This window comes from Tachypleus tridentatus, chromosome 12 (assembly GCF_004210375.1).
Source record: "Tachypleus tridentatus isolate NWPU-2018 chromosome 12, ASM421037v1, whole genome shotgun sequence".
NCBI classification, from domain to species: domain Eukaryota; kingdom Metazoa; phylum Arthropoda; class Merostomata; order Xiphosura; family Limulidae; genus Tachypleus; species Tachypleus tridentatus.
The window spans coordinates 21,339,291-21,356,768 of record NC_134836.1 but is presented as its reverse complement, the minus strand read 5'-3'; the positions used below and the strand labels follow the sequence as shown (position 1 = coordinate 21,356,768).

General features: G+C 32.6%; 1 protein-coding gene and 1 long non-coding RNA gene across 6 annotated transcripts in view; one reads left to right on the top strand and one right to left on the bottom strand.

Moving 5' to 3' along the window:
* Window positions 1-16,974, top strand: part of LOC143235133 (dipeptidyl peptidase 4-like) — a 128,023-nt gene extending 111,049 nt beyond the window's left edge. For 2 of the 5 annotated variants that reach the window (XM_076472981.1, XM_076472983.1), the window contains exons 17-21: window positions 2,557-2,751; window positions 6,678-6,835; window positions 10,130-10,267; window positions 11,404-11,477; window positions 12,522-14,359. In XM_076472981.1, the coding sequence (XP_076329096.1) occupies window positions 2,557-2,751; window positions 6,678-6,835; window positions 10,130-10,267; window positions 11,404-11,477; window positions 12,522-12,674 (718 nt within the window). In that variant the 3' untranslated portion in view covers window positions 12,675-14,359. Of the gene's footprint in view, window positions 1-2,556; window positions 2,752-6,677; window positions 6,836-10,129; window positions 10,268-11,403; window positions 11,478-12,521; window positions 14,360-16,112 lie in introns of those variants that run through there. The other 3 variants (XR_013018936.1, XM_076472980.1, XM_076472982.1) reach the window with 3 other exon arrangements.
* On the bottom strand, window positions 2,487-6,836 carry LOC143235135 (uncharacterized). Its single transcript, XR_013018937.1, has 2 exons — window positions 6,698-6,836; window positions 2,487-2,700 (listed from the first exon to the last, which is right to left on the bottom strand). It is a non-coding gene; the product is annotated as an uncharacterized LOC143235135 (long non-coding RNA).
* Window positions 16,975-17,478: the final 504 nt, after the last annotated feature.

Genomic DNA, 17,478 nt, shown 5'->3' with positions numbered 1-17,478 from the left:
GTTTCTATTAATAATCAAAAAAAATAATTACTAGTGCTGACGTTTCTATTAATAGTAAAAAAATAATTACTAGTGCTGACGTTTCTATTAATAATCAAAAAAAATAATTACTAGTGCTGACGTTTCTATTAATAATAAAAAAAATAATTACTAGTGCTGACGTTTCTATTAATAATAAAAAAATAATTACTAGTGCTGACGTTTCTATTAATAATAATAGAAAAATAATTACTAGTGCTGACGTTTCTATTAATAATCAAAAAATAATAATTACTAGTGCTGACGTTTCTATTAATAATCAAAAAATAATAATTACTAGTGCTGACGTTTCTATTAATAATCAAAAAATAATAATTACTAGTGCTGACGTTTCTATTAATAATCAAAAATAATAATTACTAGTGCTGACGTTTCTATTAATAATAAAAAAAAATAATTACTAGTGCTGACGTTTCTATTAATAATAAAAAAATTAATTACTAGTGCTGACGTTTCTATTAATAATAAAAAAATAATTACTAGTGCTGACGTTTCTATTAATAATCAAAAAAATAATTACTAGTGCTGACGTTTCTATTAATAATCAAAAAAAATAATTACTAGTGCTGACGTTTCTATTAATAATCAAAAAAATAATTACTAGTGCTGACGTTTCTATTAATAGTAAAAAATAATTACTAGTGCTGACGTTTCTATTAATAATCAAAAAAAATAATTACTAGTGCTGACGTTTCTATTAATAATAAAAAAAATAATTACTAGTGCTGACGTTTCTATTAATAATAAAAAAATAATTACTAGTGCTGACGTTTCTATTAATAATAATAGAAAAATAATTACTAGTGCTGACGTTTCTATTAATAATCAAAAAATAATAATTACTAGTGCTGACGTTTCTATTAATAATCAAAAATAATAATTACTAGTGCTGACGTTTCTATTAATAATCAAAAATAATAATTACTAGTGCTGACGTTTCTATTAATAATCAAAAAATAATAATTACTAGTGCTGACGTTTCTATTAATAATAAAAAAAATAATTACTAGTGCTGACGTTTCTATTAATAATAAAAAAAAATAATTACTAGTGCTGACGTTTCTATTAATAATAAAAAAAATTAATTACTAGTGCTGACGTTTCTATTAATAATAAAAAAAAATTAATTACTAGTGCTGACGTTTCTATTAATAATCAAAAAAATAATTACTAGTGCTAACGTTTTTATTAATAATAAAAAAAAATTACTAGTGCTGACGTTTCTATTAATAATCAAAAAAAAATAATTACTAGTGCTGACGTTTCTATTAATAATCAAAAAAATAATTACTAGTGCTGACGTTTCTATTAATAATCAAAAAAATAATTACTAGTGCTGACGTTTCTATTAATAATCAAAAGAAATAATTACTAGTGCTGACGTTTCTATTAATAATCAAAAGAAATAATTACTAGTGCTGACGTTTCTATTAATAATCAAAAAAAATAATTACTAGTGCTGACGTTTCTATTAATAATAAAAAAAAAATAATTACTGGTGCTGACGTTTCTATTAATAATCAAAAAAAAATAATTACTAGTGCTGACGTTTCTATTAATAATCAAAAAAAATAATTACTAGTGCTGACGTTTCTATTAATAATCAAAATAACCAATTTTCTTGTCTAAAAGAGTGGGAGAACAATTATTTACAGTTTTTGTGTTTGTTTTCTAACGAGGAAATAATCGGTTATCTTGTTTGTAAAAGTATACCAAAACAATTAGTGGCTAATGATCGTCAACGTCGAAGTATGACGAAATAACCCCGTATCCTATGGTAGTGCTTACACGAATATGACAAAATAACTGAATATCCAATGGCCGTTGTAGTGTAAATGTGACTGAGTGGGGAAATAAGCGTGAATGAAGAAACATTAAAATAACACCAATAGAAAAGATTTTTAACTCTAAATATGTCCAGGATTTTACTTCCTTGAAAACTTTCTTCATTCTATCCTTGACAACATTAAGCGACAAACTCCAAATCCATGTTATTTTTAAAAAAATTAAAAACAAATCATTTAAACTGTTTAGAAGTAATTTAAAGAGTACTGGGTTAAGGAAGCACATTGTACTAATATAATAACAGGTAGGTAAAAATATTTACAGGTGCAGAGAACTATTTTATTGATGGTGAAACATACCACATGTTTCAAAGGGTGATGATTTTTAGTAGAAGACAGACTACAGACCAGTGATCTGTTGAATCGTCTTGTATGTTTCACCATCAATAAATTTCTACCATATGCTTATAAATCCTTTTTTCTTTGCTTGTAATTTAAACAGTAGTTTTGAATCTGTGTTTTCGAAGGAGTGTTATAATTAAGTTAGCGTATGTTAAGATTCTATTGGTCAGCTTTAAAAAAAGAGTGTAGAAACATAGAAAATAGAGTATCAAATTAAACGTTCGTAAGTTTGGCAGTTACAAAAAAATTCCTAAAAATAACCCTTTTTTAAAAGTTTTTATTTCATATTTTAGTTTTAAGTAAACACGAACTTCTATCTTGCTAAGCACAGATATGCCGGTCCAGGACAACAACTTGTCACTGAACGGTTTGAAATACACTGGGGTACGTACCTAGCTAGCCGGAAAAATTTCATCTACGCCACAATCGATGGTAGAGGCAGTGGAAACCGTGGAGATCGAATTCTTCACCAAATCTACAAAAAGTTAGGAAGCGTAGAAATAGAGGATCAGATGGCAGTTTCCAGGTTAGTAAACATTCAACTTTAATTCTAACTACAATGCAGTTTATACAGTATATTAGAAGTGCATGTTTCTATGAGTAGCAAAATATTTGATTCATTGTTTGAACCCTGACTAAATTCAGTTAATACTGTCCCATAACAGCGATTTAGTTCTGATCACGTTTAGTTCTGACGACGTTTCGAAAGTCTTCCGCCTTTCGTTCTCTCCACTTGTGTCTCCACAACAGGCAGTTGTCGTCCATTCTACAAAGTTTCATCATGAATACTCTGCTTGAACAATCTATCAAAGAATAACAGTGATCCAGTTCTGATCACGTTTAAAATACCCGGTTCGTAACTAGTTTGCTTCAGTAGTGTTTGAACCCTGACTAAATTCAAATAATACTGTTAGATTACATATTTTATACGTTCACGTTTTGACTGATGATTGGATTATTGTTTAAATCAATAAATACTAGGTTTGAGTAGCCCTCCAGTTGTGATCGATTGAAAAATACTCTATTTTACTGATACTACAGTTCTAATGGATTAAATGTTTAGAAAAGTAATTACAGATGCTATTTTTCTGTAATTAGAGTATGTTACTTAATACTATAAGAACTTCACTTCTAATCAGGTTAACGTTCTTAATTTACGAAGCCTGCCTCTTTAAAGATGGAATAAATCTGATCATATCAATGATCAGATATTTTTCAGTAGTTTCTGTTAGTTGTGATCGATTTTAGTACAGTTTTACGTTCATAAAACAATGTCAGTTTCAGCATTTATGACATTCCCATCATGTTATGTTTCATAATAGTAAACAATACTGACCGCCCAATAATTGAAATAATTATAAATAAATAATATGCACCAGAAACATTATGTATCATCACACAAGTGTCAAAGAAAGGCATAGGTAATTATTAGATGTTTGAAAAGTATAGCTTTTACATCAGATATATGCGTATAAACACGATATTTTTCAAACGCTATTTTAAATCTTGGAAGTCTAGTAAAATAAGTTTTTTTGAAAAGTTAAGAAGTGAAGTAGAAATAACCAAAAATAAGAATAAATCATACATTTTCTGTTTTAAAGAGAGAAATATATTACTTTCTTAAACAGTTTCTGTGGGTTATCTCTGTTAGATACCTGGGGAAGTACAGAAACGTTAGCTATAATTACAGTTAGCACGTGGTGTAATACAGTTGTTAGCGTGGTAAGTCCGCACATGAACCGCGGTACTACTGGGGGGCCGTTTTTAATACTAGAAAATTTTGAAAATATAGATATCTTTACTCCAAATGCTTGCTGCTAGTAGCGCCATTTTTATTGTAAAGTTACAGTATGACTCAATAAAAACCGCTGAGCATGTTGGCCCTCTGGATTTCTGAGCTAGTGAGTCAATTCCGAATTTGTGCGTTGCTTCAAAGTATTTCTCACCTTTTAATCTATGGTTGCGTTAAAACAGCGACAGTCAATACCTCAATACTGATAATGGTTATTAATTGTGCTGTTGACTGGCTGGTTAGTAGTCTAAATTTAGGAACGACAGCAGATATCTTTAGTAGCTTTGCCATAAATACAATTACAATAAAAACTTATCCTAAATGATAAATACTTGCCAGTAATAATAACAATAATAAAGATATAATTGTATTTTCTATTATATATTTTTAATAATCAGTAGCATTATTTAATAACATTAGATTTGCTTTGTTGTAGTTGAAATATTAGAGAAAACAAAACTTACTGAACTTGTACTGTGATAATCTTACTGGTCATTTATGACACCTTAAATTGTGAATATTTAATGTCAGCAACTGATCCCAGAGCATTTTGTTAAACCAGTTTTGGGTATCATAATTACTGTTGCAAATGTTTCTAGAATAAAAGGTATTTGGTATTTTCAACAGGAATATTACTTTGTGTGACACATGAATACTAGTTTCAGGCATAGCTTATCCAGAATTACTGATAATGGGGGAGGAGAATTAGTGTACTTGCAACGTATTCTTAACCGAAAATTGAATTGACTGTTACTCTTATGACGTCTCCATAGCTAAACGTACGGACCATGTTCAGCAGAATATCGCGGGCTTGAATACTGATTGTTCATATCTGCAGAGCGGCACCTTAACTCCTAGGGCTCGTTCAGACCATAACAGGAGTAACAGTAATAGTGGTTCATAATAGAGATCGCAAGGAATTGCAAATAAAACTAATAAAATGTTCGGGGAGAAAAAGCACTGAAACAGTAAGGATTCCGTTCAAACAATACCCTAAAATCTTTCACTATTGATTGCTAAGCCGTAAACTTATAAAAATGCACAAAAACACAATAATAAAATTCGGTTAAAAGGACGTTTCGTGTGTGCGTGTGTAATTCTTATAATTATTATTTTTCTATTACTAGCCTACAACTGAACTGGATTGGTATATTGTACCCAAACCTTTTGTAGAATACTAAATAAGGTACTGGAAAGATCGTAACGGTATTTAAGTCTTTGTTTTTCCTGTAAATGATGCTATCATTACCTCTTAAAGTTAACTTTCTTACAAACATCTGGCGTTCCTTTAAAAATCTTATAAATAGGAAGTGAAATAGGAATTACCAATCAATATTAGGTGAAAATTGGATGACTGCAATATGTAGATACTCATTGCTTTGGATACCATACAAACGATGTCTTCTAACCCTCATATTGTGTATGAAGTAAAAATCGTGCCACCTATGTTATTATCATTACAGTGTGCAAGGTTAGCTACCAATAAAGTAATCATTTGGTCATAGTTGAGCATTAAAAAAAAGCCAGCAAACAAGATAAAATAAAAAATTGGGAATTTTACAATCAGCAAATAGGAATCGTAAAACCATAGACATTATTTACTCAAACTACAAATCCCTATTTTAACTCCACCAAATGTAATTATAATGAACAGTATGGAGCTAAAATAGGGTTTTGCAATTTGAAGAAATAATGTCTACGATATCTCTAGCCTAGTTTCTTTACTTTTTATGATTCTTATTTACATACTTTTATATTTCTAAATTTATTATCTTGTATAAGTGTATTGCACATATATGTAAAGACATAATTTCTTATAAACAAAACAAACCAACACTAAAATAAAAAACGTTCCACTAATCAAAAAGATCCTTATAGTACAGGCTATAATGTGGGATATAAAATGTACTCTAAGTTTTGAAAGTGACTGAAAAAGCAAGTCCCACATTGCGACAGGGATATACCGCCTATCAATCATAACCCCGTTTAGCCAGTTTCACATGAAGAATAATTAAATAATCAAAGGAACAAAAATACAGATTATGAGAATTTGAGGTGGGTGTTGAATCCCATAACGGTGTATCCCCACCGCAATGTGGGTCCTACTTTTTCAGTTACCTCCAAACCCTAGGGTACATTTTATATCTCATCAGTGATGTCGAGAAACCCACTTGTTGAGAAATTTATATGCAAAAACGGCTCGTTTGGGTTGAGAAAATATTTTACATAGAAGAGCGAACAACATTTCGACCTTCTTCGGTCATCGTCAGGCTGACTTCTATGTAAAATATTTTCTCAACCCAAACGAGCCGTTTATGCATATAAATTTTATATCTCACATTATAGCCTGTACCCTGGAGATCCTTTCCATTAATCCAGCGTTTTTTATTTCTGGGGAACTTGTTTTTCTTTGTACAAATTATCATTAGTCTGAGGTCTGGATTTACTGTTTTTAACGCGATTCTTCTTTTTAATTTTGTTTTATTTTTCTTGAGCGTTCAATGTTAATTATATATAAAACATCATATTAACGTAAATCTATGATAAGTTAGAACAGTTACATATAACATTGGTATCAGCACAACTGTAAACTCTTAATTTATGATGAAACAGGACTTCACTGTCAAGTTTCTTTTTTATTGATGTTTTCTCTACACTAGATATCTAAAGAATGACTTACCATTTATTGACCCTGAAAAGATCGCCATCTGGGGGTGGTCTTACGGAGGATACGCTGCAGCCATGGCTCTTGCTACCGACACTGGTGTTTTCAAGTGCGGTATATCAGTCGCTCCGGTAACAAGTTGGCGATATTATGGTGAGATTTACGATTAGCCTGTACGATTTGATATCGTGTTGAAGTTAGTGAAATAAATGGGAATTTTTGGGGGCTTTTGTGTACTTTTGTGGTGGACTCTTCATCAGGTGTATCCTCATCTGTCAGTTTTCCTTAAATTTGTTTGGTGTAGAAACATCGAGAAGAAACAGCTTGGTTATTACAAACTTCTGTTTTCCCTTCATATATCGACGTGAGTGATACAAACATATAACCTTAGAAGTAACGTCAAATTATTAACAACATTGCATTAACAACCTTGAATTATCCATGGACTTAAATATATGTTGCACTTAAAAAGTGAAGTAAAAGCATTCGAATAAGTTTCAAGTTATTTGCAGCTTGCAGTACGTTCGGTATGACTTCGATAGGAGTTGAGCCAAAACAATCGTATCGATTGAAGCAAAGTACAAAAACTAAGACATCTCATCAAGACAGACTATCGAATCAAGTTTCATCAAAGCACGTTTATCTCTGCACGTGCTATACAGTGGCGCAAATAATCACAGCAAATCTGTGCTTATCAGCATAGTAGTATTGGACACGTCAGAATTTTTGGTTCAATTACACGTTAACCTAAGTAAAGTGCAACGGGACATGAGTATGCATGACAATGTAATCCATACTACATTTAATGTGCTTTTCCAAGATTAGGAAACGTATACATGTATTTCTAAAACACAAAACCAATCCGTTTTTATCGCGTTTTCGTCCTCCAAAGAATCATTAAATAAAGTCACCACCCCACATTATTATGGAAAAATATATGCGTGGCTTAACCCGAGAATTAGCGATGGAGGTTATATCTACACACTCGCGCTCACGCGTTTTTAAATATATTTTTCTGAGCCAAATTGCTTGTAGTTTCATATTTTGATTATAAGGTCTCTAATAACACTTGAGTTAAACAAAATATTAATTCAACTAATTACTGATGGGATTCCAAATGTTGTTTTATGTAGAAAAATGAGTGATTTAGACCACTTTATTATTATTGTTTCAACAGGCAAAAACATAAAATTACTTTAATGTGATGCAATATATAGACTTCATCAAGTCGTTAAGGTTTAAATATAATATACGTGGCTTTCAGTGATGTCGAGAAAACTCACTTGTAGAGAAATATATATGCAAAAACGGCTCGTTTGGGTTGAGAAAAATATTTTACATAGAAGAGCGAACAACGTTTCGACCTTCTTCGGTCATCGTCAGGTTCACAAAGAAAGAGGTAACTGACTGGAAGCTGACCACATGTTTGAAAGGGGTTGTGCAACTGAGTGTCGGAATGTAGAGGGCGGTGTTAGATGTTTGAATATATAATTTTATTATATTAATATAGGTATAAAGGCGTTCCTTTATATTGGTTTATTTTGGGTTTAAGTTATTGTGTAAGTAAGGCTTCTTTAATTTTGCGTTTGTTTATGTTTGTTTCTTTATTTAGTATTTGAGTGTTTTCTATGGTTATGTTGTGTTTATTTGACTTGCAGTGTTCGAAAACGTGTGAAGGTGACTTTTTATGTTCTTTGAATCTGGTTTCCATTTTTCTTCTTGTTTCTCCAATATAGAAGTCGTTGCAGTTATCACATTGTATTTTATAAATAATGTTGGTGTGGTGTTTGTCAGTGTAGTTTTTACATAGTAAAAATAGGACTTCAGTTTTGTGCCTGGTTTTTGAATAAATTTGGTATTAACTGGAATGTCATATTTTGTTGATAATTTTTGCCAAATGTTGGTTATTTGTTTGCTGATGTCAGGAATATATGGTATACAGCAGTATATGGTTTCGTGATTTTTTTATTCGTGAAATATATTTACTTTTGTTGGTTGATTTTGCTTTCTGTCTAGGTGTGTGCGTGTAATGTTTTCTACGGTTTGTGGAGGAAACGTATTGATGTTGATGAAGTATTGTTTTATTTTGTCTAATTCATCGTTAATTTTATCTGGTGAGCATAGTTTTATGGTTGTGTTTATTTGGTTTCTTAGTATGTTGAGTTTTTGTTTTGTTTCATGTGCTGAGTCCCAAGGAATGTATAGTCCAGTATGGGTGATTTTTCGGTGGATTTCTGTTTTGAATTGTGTGTCGGTTCTTGTAACTTTGAGGTTAAGAAATGATATTTGATTGCTTTCTTCCTGTTCACATGTGAAGTTAATGTTGGGATGTATAGATTTAATGTGATTGAAAAAATTACGTGTGTGTTCTGTAGATTTGAATCCCGCAACCGTATCATCTACATATCTGTACCAGTATAGTGGTGGATGTAATGCTGTGTTAATTGCTTGTGTTTCAACTTGTGTCATAAAAATATTGGCTAGAACTGGTGATACTGGGTTGCCCATGCTTAAGCCATTTGTTTGAATATATTTATGTGGTCAGCTTCCGGTCAGTTACCTCTTTCTTTGTGAACCTGACGATGGCCGAAGAAGGTCGAAACGTTGTTCACTCTTCTATGTAAAATATTTTCTCAACCAAAACAAGCCGTTTTTGCATATATACGTGGCTTTAACCCATAAATGGTCCTTACTGAAATCCATAGTGGCTTCATCTGTTAGCATTACCTAACAGTAGTCTCATTTTGCTGGCGGACTGATGAATATCAATACCTCAGGAAGCTACAGTTCTCTGTATTGTGATGGCTAGTGTGAGCTTGTATCTTGTTTTATTAAATATATCTAAGAACTTTTGATGGAAGTAAACAATAACATGATATATTATGTCAACAGTATTGTATTTGCTATATCCATTTGTCAAGTGCTAGAGTTCATCACACCGTCTGGGATACGACAGACATACTGGTTGTCTATAAGCTATTTATATTATCAGCTACACGAAATACAGTTATAATGATGTTAATAAAAGTAATGTCTGTACGGAGCAGTTTTTGAGTGGTCAGGTCATCACCACAACCAAACAATATGATACACAATGTGTATAAAGCATTCCATTTGTGTGGGGTGTGGTGGCATGACCCTCATAAAATTTTTAAAACGTTAATGCTTTGTTATTTGAATGTTGAGCCATCTCAACTACAAATACTGCATACACGCAACGTAATGTACCGAGTTAAAAGGAGCAACTTTTAATACGTAATTTGTAGTTAGACATATCCTGAAAAAATGGTCCTTTACCCAAAAGTTATAAGACAGTTTAATTTAAATGCTACATGTTATTAGTAATCGAGACTAAAACTTTCGTAGTTTTATTTGTTGTTGTTTAAACTTTATGTGACTACAGAGTGAAATTTATTTCCCAGTTGTAGCTATCTAATTTATTTCCAGATTCCGTCTACACTGAGAGATACATGCAGCTTCCGTCGCCCGAACAAAACTACTTAGCTTATGAAAAGTCCAGCTTATTGAAGAAGGTTGCAAACATCAAAGGAACCAAATTTCTCCTCGTTCACGGCACAAATGACGGTAATCCATCAAAGTCAACACAGTTTCCATAATGTATATAAATGTGTATTGTGAAATAACTGGAACAAGACTGTGGCAGTAAATAATAAATGTAAAACCTGTTGTTGATTGAAAACCAACTTTTATATTAAAACTTTTATTTGTTGAGATTAATCATAGAGAATCAGATCTATACAGACTATATTGAGTATCACTGGAGGATCCCGGAGGATGTACTCCCCTACCTTCATTGGATTACTGTGCCCTGTGGTTAGGGCGCTCGACTCGCAATATGAGGGTCGTGGGTTCGAATTCCCGTCACACCAAACATGCTCGCCCTTTAAATATCCTTACATCTCAAACTGTTGACGAGACTGCTATGCAACTGAGGATTCAAGCATGCTACTTTTGCTAGCCTGTGACGTAAATGTGTGAAATTAGTTCTATAAATGACGTATTTGCATTCACTAAAGGGCTGGTCGTGACTTACAGTAGTCAACCTTCTTGGCTGTGTATCCGAGGGTTCCAGATTCGTGACCCATTTCTGCAAAAAAACGCGATTTATAATTTTGGGTCACAGGTGTAATACAGCAGGGACAGTTAAATCTGGCTATTAAGTTAGTTTCTTTTCTTCTAGTCTGCTAGTTCAAAACCGGAAAAAACAAAACAAAACTGGAAAACAAATATTCGTTGTGTAGCTGCCCACATAATTTTGTGTTAAACCACTCATTGAAAAAGTGAACAGCTAACACTGCCGTAAAAACTATGTATATAGGTACTGAAATGTAGATAGAAGGTTTAAATACTTAGTATACACGGAGCCATAGTGTCTTACTTATAATCTTTTGGTGTTGTTGTTTTCTTTGTTTACTAAACAATAAAGAGACGCAAGTATGTTTGTTTTTAAATCTTGTTTTTTTTTTTTTTGCTCTCTTTGAAGTAACATTGCATCATAACGCACAACAAAGTAACTGAAAATTCCTAGAAACTGACTTTCAAAGAGTTGTCTCTTCTTCATCAGAAGAAGAAACGACTTTTCAAAGAAGTTTGTGCTTTTGGGTTATTTATGGACTTTTATAAAATTTTATTTGTGTGATAACAATAATGATACATCTACTAATGCATTTTAATAAAGTGTTTTTCTCTCCTTCCTTTAGATAATGTTCACTTTCAGCAGTCCATGATTTTAATGAAAGCACTTATCGATGCAGGAGTTTTGTTTCAGACACAAGTAAGTCGAAATATCGTTTTATCAATCATGTTTGTATAATCGTTTTAGATATAGGTTGCCTGATGTGGCCTTCTGTACGTTATGTATAGTCTAATAAGGAAAATCTCTGACTTGATGGCACAGTCTATCAGGTAGCATTCCCAAGCTATGTGAGTTCTAGGGTTATTGGTTCATGTTCTGATGCTATGGGTCTGTGGGTGTTCTGTAATAGTGACAGTCAAATCCTTAGTATATAATCAGATGAGAATGGATTGAGAGTTGATGGCGAGTGCTGATCACTAGCTTCCTTCTCTCCGTCAGTTCAAAATTAGACCAGATAGCCTCTGTGTGGCTTTGTACGAAAATTCTAAATAAACAAATGACACTCGCATAAAATAAATAGCTTTCCCAATAAGTCAAAGATACATAAGACAAATTCCCCAGTTAGTCAAAGACACATCAACCAGCTTCCCCTGTTAGTCAAAGATACTAACTGGTGAAGATGGTTTATGTCAAATATACATAAACTGCTTCCTCAGTGAGTCAAAGATATGTAAACCAGCTTCTCCAGTTAGTCAGATATACGTAAACCAGCTTTCCCAGCTAGTCAAAGATATATCTTTGAAATTTCTTTTAAAGAACATGCGAGATTTTTACTTACTATGTTGGCCCAGCTTGGCCAGATGATTAGGGTGCTTGATTCTCAATCTGAGGGTCACAAGTTCAAATTCCCTTTCCACCAAACGTGCTCGCTTGTTTCGGTCAATCCCACTATTCATTGGTAAAAGAGTAACCCAAGAGTTGATGAGAGATAGTAATCACTAACTGACGTCTCTCTAGTCTTTCCCTGCTACATTATGGATGGCTAGCTCAGATAGCCCTCGCTTAGCTTTGCACGAAATTCGAAACAAAACATACAACGTTATTTCTAAAACCAAATGTGCTTTCTTCAGTAACTTCTGTTGGTCATATTGTTTAAAGTAAACTTTGTTTTCATGCCAAGTTTATTTCCCTTCTGTCTGGTCAATAGTGCATTCTTTAAATACTATATTTCTTCGTTTTCAGATATATCCAGACGAAAGCCACAATCTGGCTCATGTGCAATCACACTTTTACCAAACAATGGAAGCTTTCCTGGATCGATGTTTCGATATTCCCCGCAAGGAAGACGCTGGACTTCAAAAAATAAGTAAAAAAGTTTTTATAGGAGGAAGATAGTTGTGAACTGAGATGGTTTCCAGTTATTTGCATCACTGTCTATTTTATGACCTTTCCATTCATCTCTTTTTATCCTATTCTTCTTAAATCAGACAAGTGTGCTTGAAAGTGACATTTTTTTTGGAGTTCAAACAATAGTTACGTCAGTGTCTAAGCTTAGACTCATCTCCCTTGAATACTTTATTTATAAATTCCCTTTTTGGGCAAACTTTGCATTTGGTAGTTAGCCCTCGCTTTCGACAGTTACTTTTTAGGAAGCGCCACACTTATGTGCCAAAAACAGAATCACAAGAAAATTACTGTTATTAAAAGTTAATAATAGTTTCTAAAACGTTTAGAAAACGTTTTGTTTTTCTCTCTGATGATCTTCTTAGAGCAGAGTCCACAAAGGAAATTATAAACTGGAAATTTCCAGAACCCGAATATAAATGAAAACTTAATGAAGACCATTTTAAATTGACATTTACTGTTGATTTCTTCATTAAAATTATCTTGTCGATGGATTTTCTATAGATTTCATGTCATAAAAGCTACCAAAGACGTTCCTAATAGTTGACTTGTCTATAACTTTAAGCTGAAAGTTACGAAAAATGCTTCATTTTTAACCCCTAAATTTGGTGCTTGAAGACTTGTCATCCATCCTGAATAGTACCAAATTAAATTGAATTTGTTTAAGTCGGTCAGAAAGCAGACTCAAAATCAAGATAGTCAAGCCACACTTTTTAGATGATAGTGACCAAAATAGTAGTAATTTGATGACAAATACTCTAAGATAAAATATCATTCCGAACTATAACTGATTTGGGCAGGGCGATGTGTACTAGGATGCATAACGGAAGGTCCAAGATTCGAGATCGCAATATTCCTCTGAACATGATCATCAGTACTTGGTTGGACTGCCGCTTTTATAACGCTTTCACTACAACTATTTGGTCAAGAGTAACCCTGCATGCGGTGATTGATGCTGATTTGGTTTAATTCTGTCTGGTCAACAGTTCTAAATGAGGGGCGACTATGCCTAAACCTTAAAGTCTATGACTTAGTCATTCAGTCCATGAGTAGGCACCTAAAAATACCAAATATTATTTTCAATTTCAGTACTATTTAAATATTTCTACTGTCACGTTACTGTGAAGTTTTTGTACCTGCTAAACGTCAGTCCCTTCTGATTCCGTCACAAAAGTTTTCAGTCCAACCTTTCTTGGATACAGTTGCGTTTACCTAAAAATCAAAGACTTTCGAAATCGTACATCTTGCAACCTGAAACCGTCACTGAAGGCTTCCCAAATATACGTTTTGCAAAACATTTTTTCAGGTATAATCCTTGTTTTCTACAGACGTACTCACTTTTGAAAGTTTAATACGATATTTCTTAAGAGTCTCGGTATGGAAATAATGTTTAAACTAAAAATTGGGCCAATAAAATATATTAATATAATATATATACATAATATATATTTATGTCCAAGTTGCATACTGTTATGAGTCAGGTGAATATTGTCAGTTTTCATATTAAGTCGTGAAAGTTCCCGAGTCGAAGTCTTCCTGCAAACAACGGATTCTTTCTTATCGCGTGTTTGTTCACAACACATCAACACTTTCTACCCTCAGTGAGAAAGATTTGTCTTTGTTTGTTCCTCTTACATGTCAAATTGTGAAATTTAGTATTAAAGCTTTCAAAATGCCTCTTGTTATTTTTTGTTCGTCTACCGAGTTTCCCTCTCACTTCACATATAACAGTGTGTTTACAAAACGGTGTTCTAGTAATACTCCGTTTGTAATGCTTTGAACAGTAAGTTGTTTTAGTCAATTTCAAACGAACCATGGCTTTCACGTCCTAGTAAAGACAGTTTTAACGCTAAAGGCGTTTCCCAATAAAGTTTTATATATGAATTTCAGAGCTATCGAGCTGGGTTCGAATCTGTGCGATATCACAATACATTTCTTCTACTTTAACCTCTGGGAATAACAGTCACCTCTTTAGTGTGGGTGGTAAGGAGTCATTAACTGCCTGTCTTTCCCTGCGTTTGGTAGTTCAAAATTAGGAACGGCGGTAGGAAGTTTTATCATAAGTGCAAATACTTAAACTACACTATAGCAGTAACAATTATTCAAAATTTTAAATACATCTTTTGGGAATTAAAATAATCAGTTAACTCTTGAAAATATTCTATAATTTTACGTAAACAATAAGATACTTTAAAATGTCATAATACGAGCCCCCGCTAGTACAGCGGTATGTCTCCGGAGTTACAACGCTAAAATCAGGGGTTCAATTCCCCTCGGTGGGCTGAGTAGATAGCCCTTTGTGGCTTTGCTATATGAAAAACAAACACACATAATACGAATCCGCGAAGCTCTTTTTAACTAATTATAAGTAAAAGTAAAAACTATAAAAGCAATTTCAAAATAACGGTACTTGTTTGAAATTGTGCCTGTAAAAAAAAATTGAAAAAAATACTGAGTAACATTCTGTGTATAATGTACATGATTCATGGTCAGAACATTGAAGTGAAACGTGCGTACTGGTTTTAACATTTCGTGCTGACAAATATAGCATTCAGAAAGACCTCACGAACAGAAAGAATGTTTGAGATATAGGAAACAGTTGTTCAGTGTTCAACTATATGCATCATGTACGAATTGACAATTCCAATAAATATCTACGATAAATCGAAAGTCATGATGTTTCTGCCTTGTGTTCTCACCAAGGTTGGTGTTATCGAAGTAATGCTTTATTAGTTTATATATCTTTTACTTGATACGAGATAAAAATAAATCATATCTCGTTGTGTACGTGAATTTAACAAATAATTTACCATATTGGAAATAATTATTTATAGAAATAGTTTTCAGAAAAAGGAGTATAAATACTACGGGAACGTCACTCCTTAATCGTATGTAAATGATCTGCTCCAAAGTTGATAGTTTACACGGTATAAAGCTGATAAACGTACAGGTAGTCATAATATGCCTAGTAGTAGTAATGCGAACCAGCCAAGGCTTCAAGAACTGAAATACCTCATGTCCAGCGTATAGAAATCAAACTTCCGGCTAGTTAGTGATACTCCATGTAAACATTTCAGAAAGATTAAACAACTTGGCTAAACAATAGGACATAAAAAGGCTACAACGCTATATATGAATCAAGTAACTCATACAAAATACTTGTGCATTATACAACTCATCTTTTTGTATTTTGTACAGTTATTAAATGTACCATACAATCACAACTTGTTATTATCTGTGATCCTTTTATGTGTATCGCTTATGGGTTTCCATAATTATTTCCAATAATATATATGTTAAAAACTTCAGTATTTCCGTTTTCGTATTATTCAACGATAGTTTTTGAAAATTAAACATAAAATTATACAATTAGATTAATCAAAATCAAAGAAAGATTTGTTGTTATTTTCTTGTGTGTTTTGTTTTCAGAATTTGTAGCGCACATTGGAGGGATTTGAAAATTTAAAAAATGGCAGTCGTTCGGATCTATTCCCCAGCCGGAGGTCCCAATGTCTTCCCGGAAATTTGAACAGTTACATCAACTAGAATATTATAAAATCCCCAACATAACATCACAATGAATAGGTGTACAAAACAATATGGATATCTAATACTAAAGACAAACAGATATCATACTTACGATGTATATATATGTGTGTGTGTGTGTATTAAATTAAATCTCTGTTAACACAAATTGCTAACTTCAAAGTAAATAGTTTGTAATGCAGAAGAAGAAGAAATATCGTGGAACTTGGGATCATATATATAAATACATGTATATCATCTTACGTTTCACTTTTTAAAAAGGAGAAAAGAAATCAATATCGTTACCAGTTTCTCTCTTTTAATTCTCTATATCTTCTTGTCTGCCTTCCTGAATCGCTGAAAATCAAATTTCCCTGTAATTATAGGGAAAGGCCACATCTGAAAATTCTTTGTTATATGCATTAAATAAATAAGTATTCATTCATTCATTGTGTAGAGGCTGAATTGTAGTACTTTAGATTTCGCATTTGTGAGTTCTGTTTTTGTCGATCTGTATCTAAACATAAGAATTATTTCGAACTTCATACTTTTGATAATGAGAAGAGGGCTTCGATTTCTCAACAGAAGTTGCTGTCATGAACACTTGTGTTTTACTGTATTAGATATCCTCTTCTGCCCCTATCTTCCAAAAAAAAATTAGAAACTGTCAAGAACAAGCTTATGTTATTCTTGTTAAGATTGCTTCTTTTTCCCACCTTGCCCTCCGAAAAGAAATTAATAAAAAATTTAATTGTGTTACTGTAAACATTTTGTCTGTTGTTGTTTTTGTAATAATTCCGTTTGTGAAACCATAACATATATCTATAGAATTGCAAGATTTTAATAACAGAATTACCAGACGAAATTTAAACTATTATATCATACTATAATGGAACGTTTGCTTATATGATACTGGAAAAACATTTTATTACGCAATGTGCAACTCCCATCTTAGCGAACTTTCTATCCTGTGTGTATATAGATGTCCAATAGGAGTGACAATTTTTCCGCTTCTCCTCCATTTCTCGTCACGGAGAATTTTATTTTTTTCCATTCTCAGGATGAAGATATGTCATCATGAATACGTCACATGTGGATCTAATGCACTGTCGCCGTCTATATAAATTAATGTATTGTCTGTTGTATATCCATGTAAATACTCTGTAGGATGTGCATGGATCTTCACCAAAATTGGCATGCAGGCTCATTAGGTTCAATTTTTCATTTTGTAGGTTTTATGAGTGTTTTGTTTTTTTTACCATTACTTCGC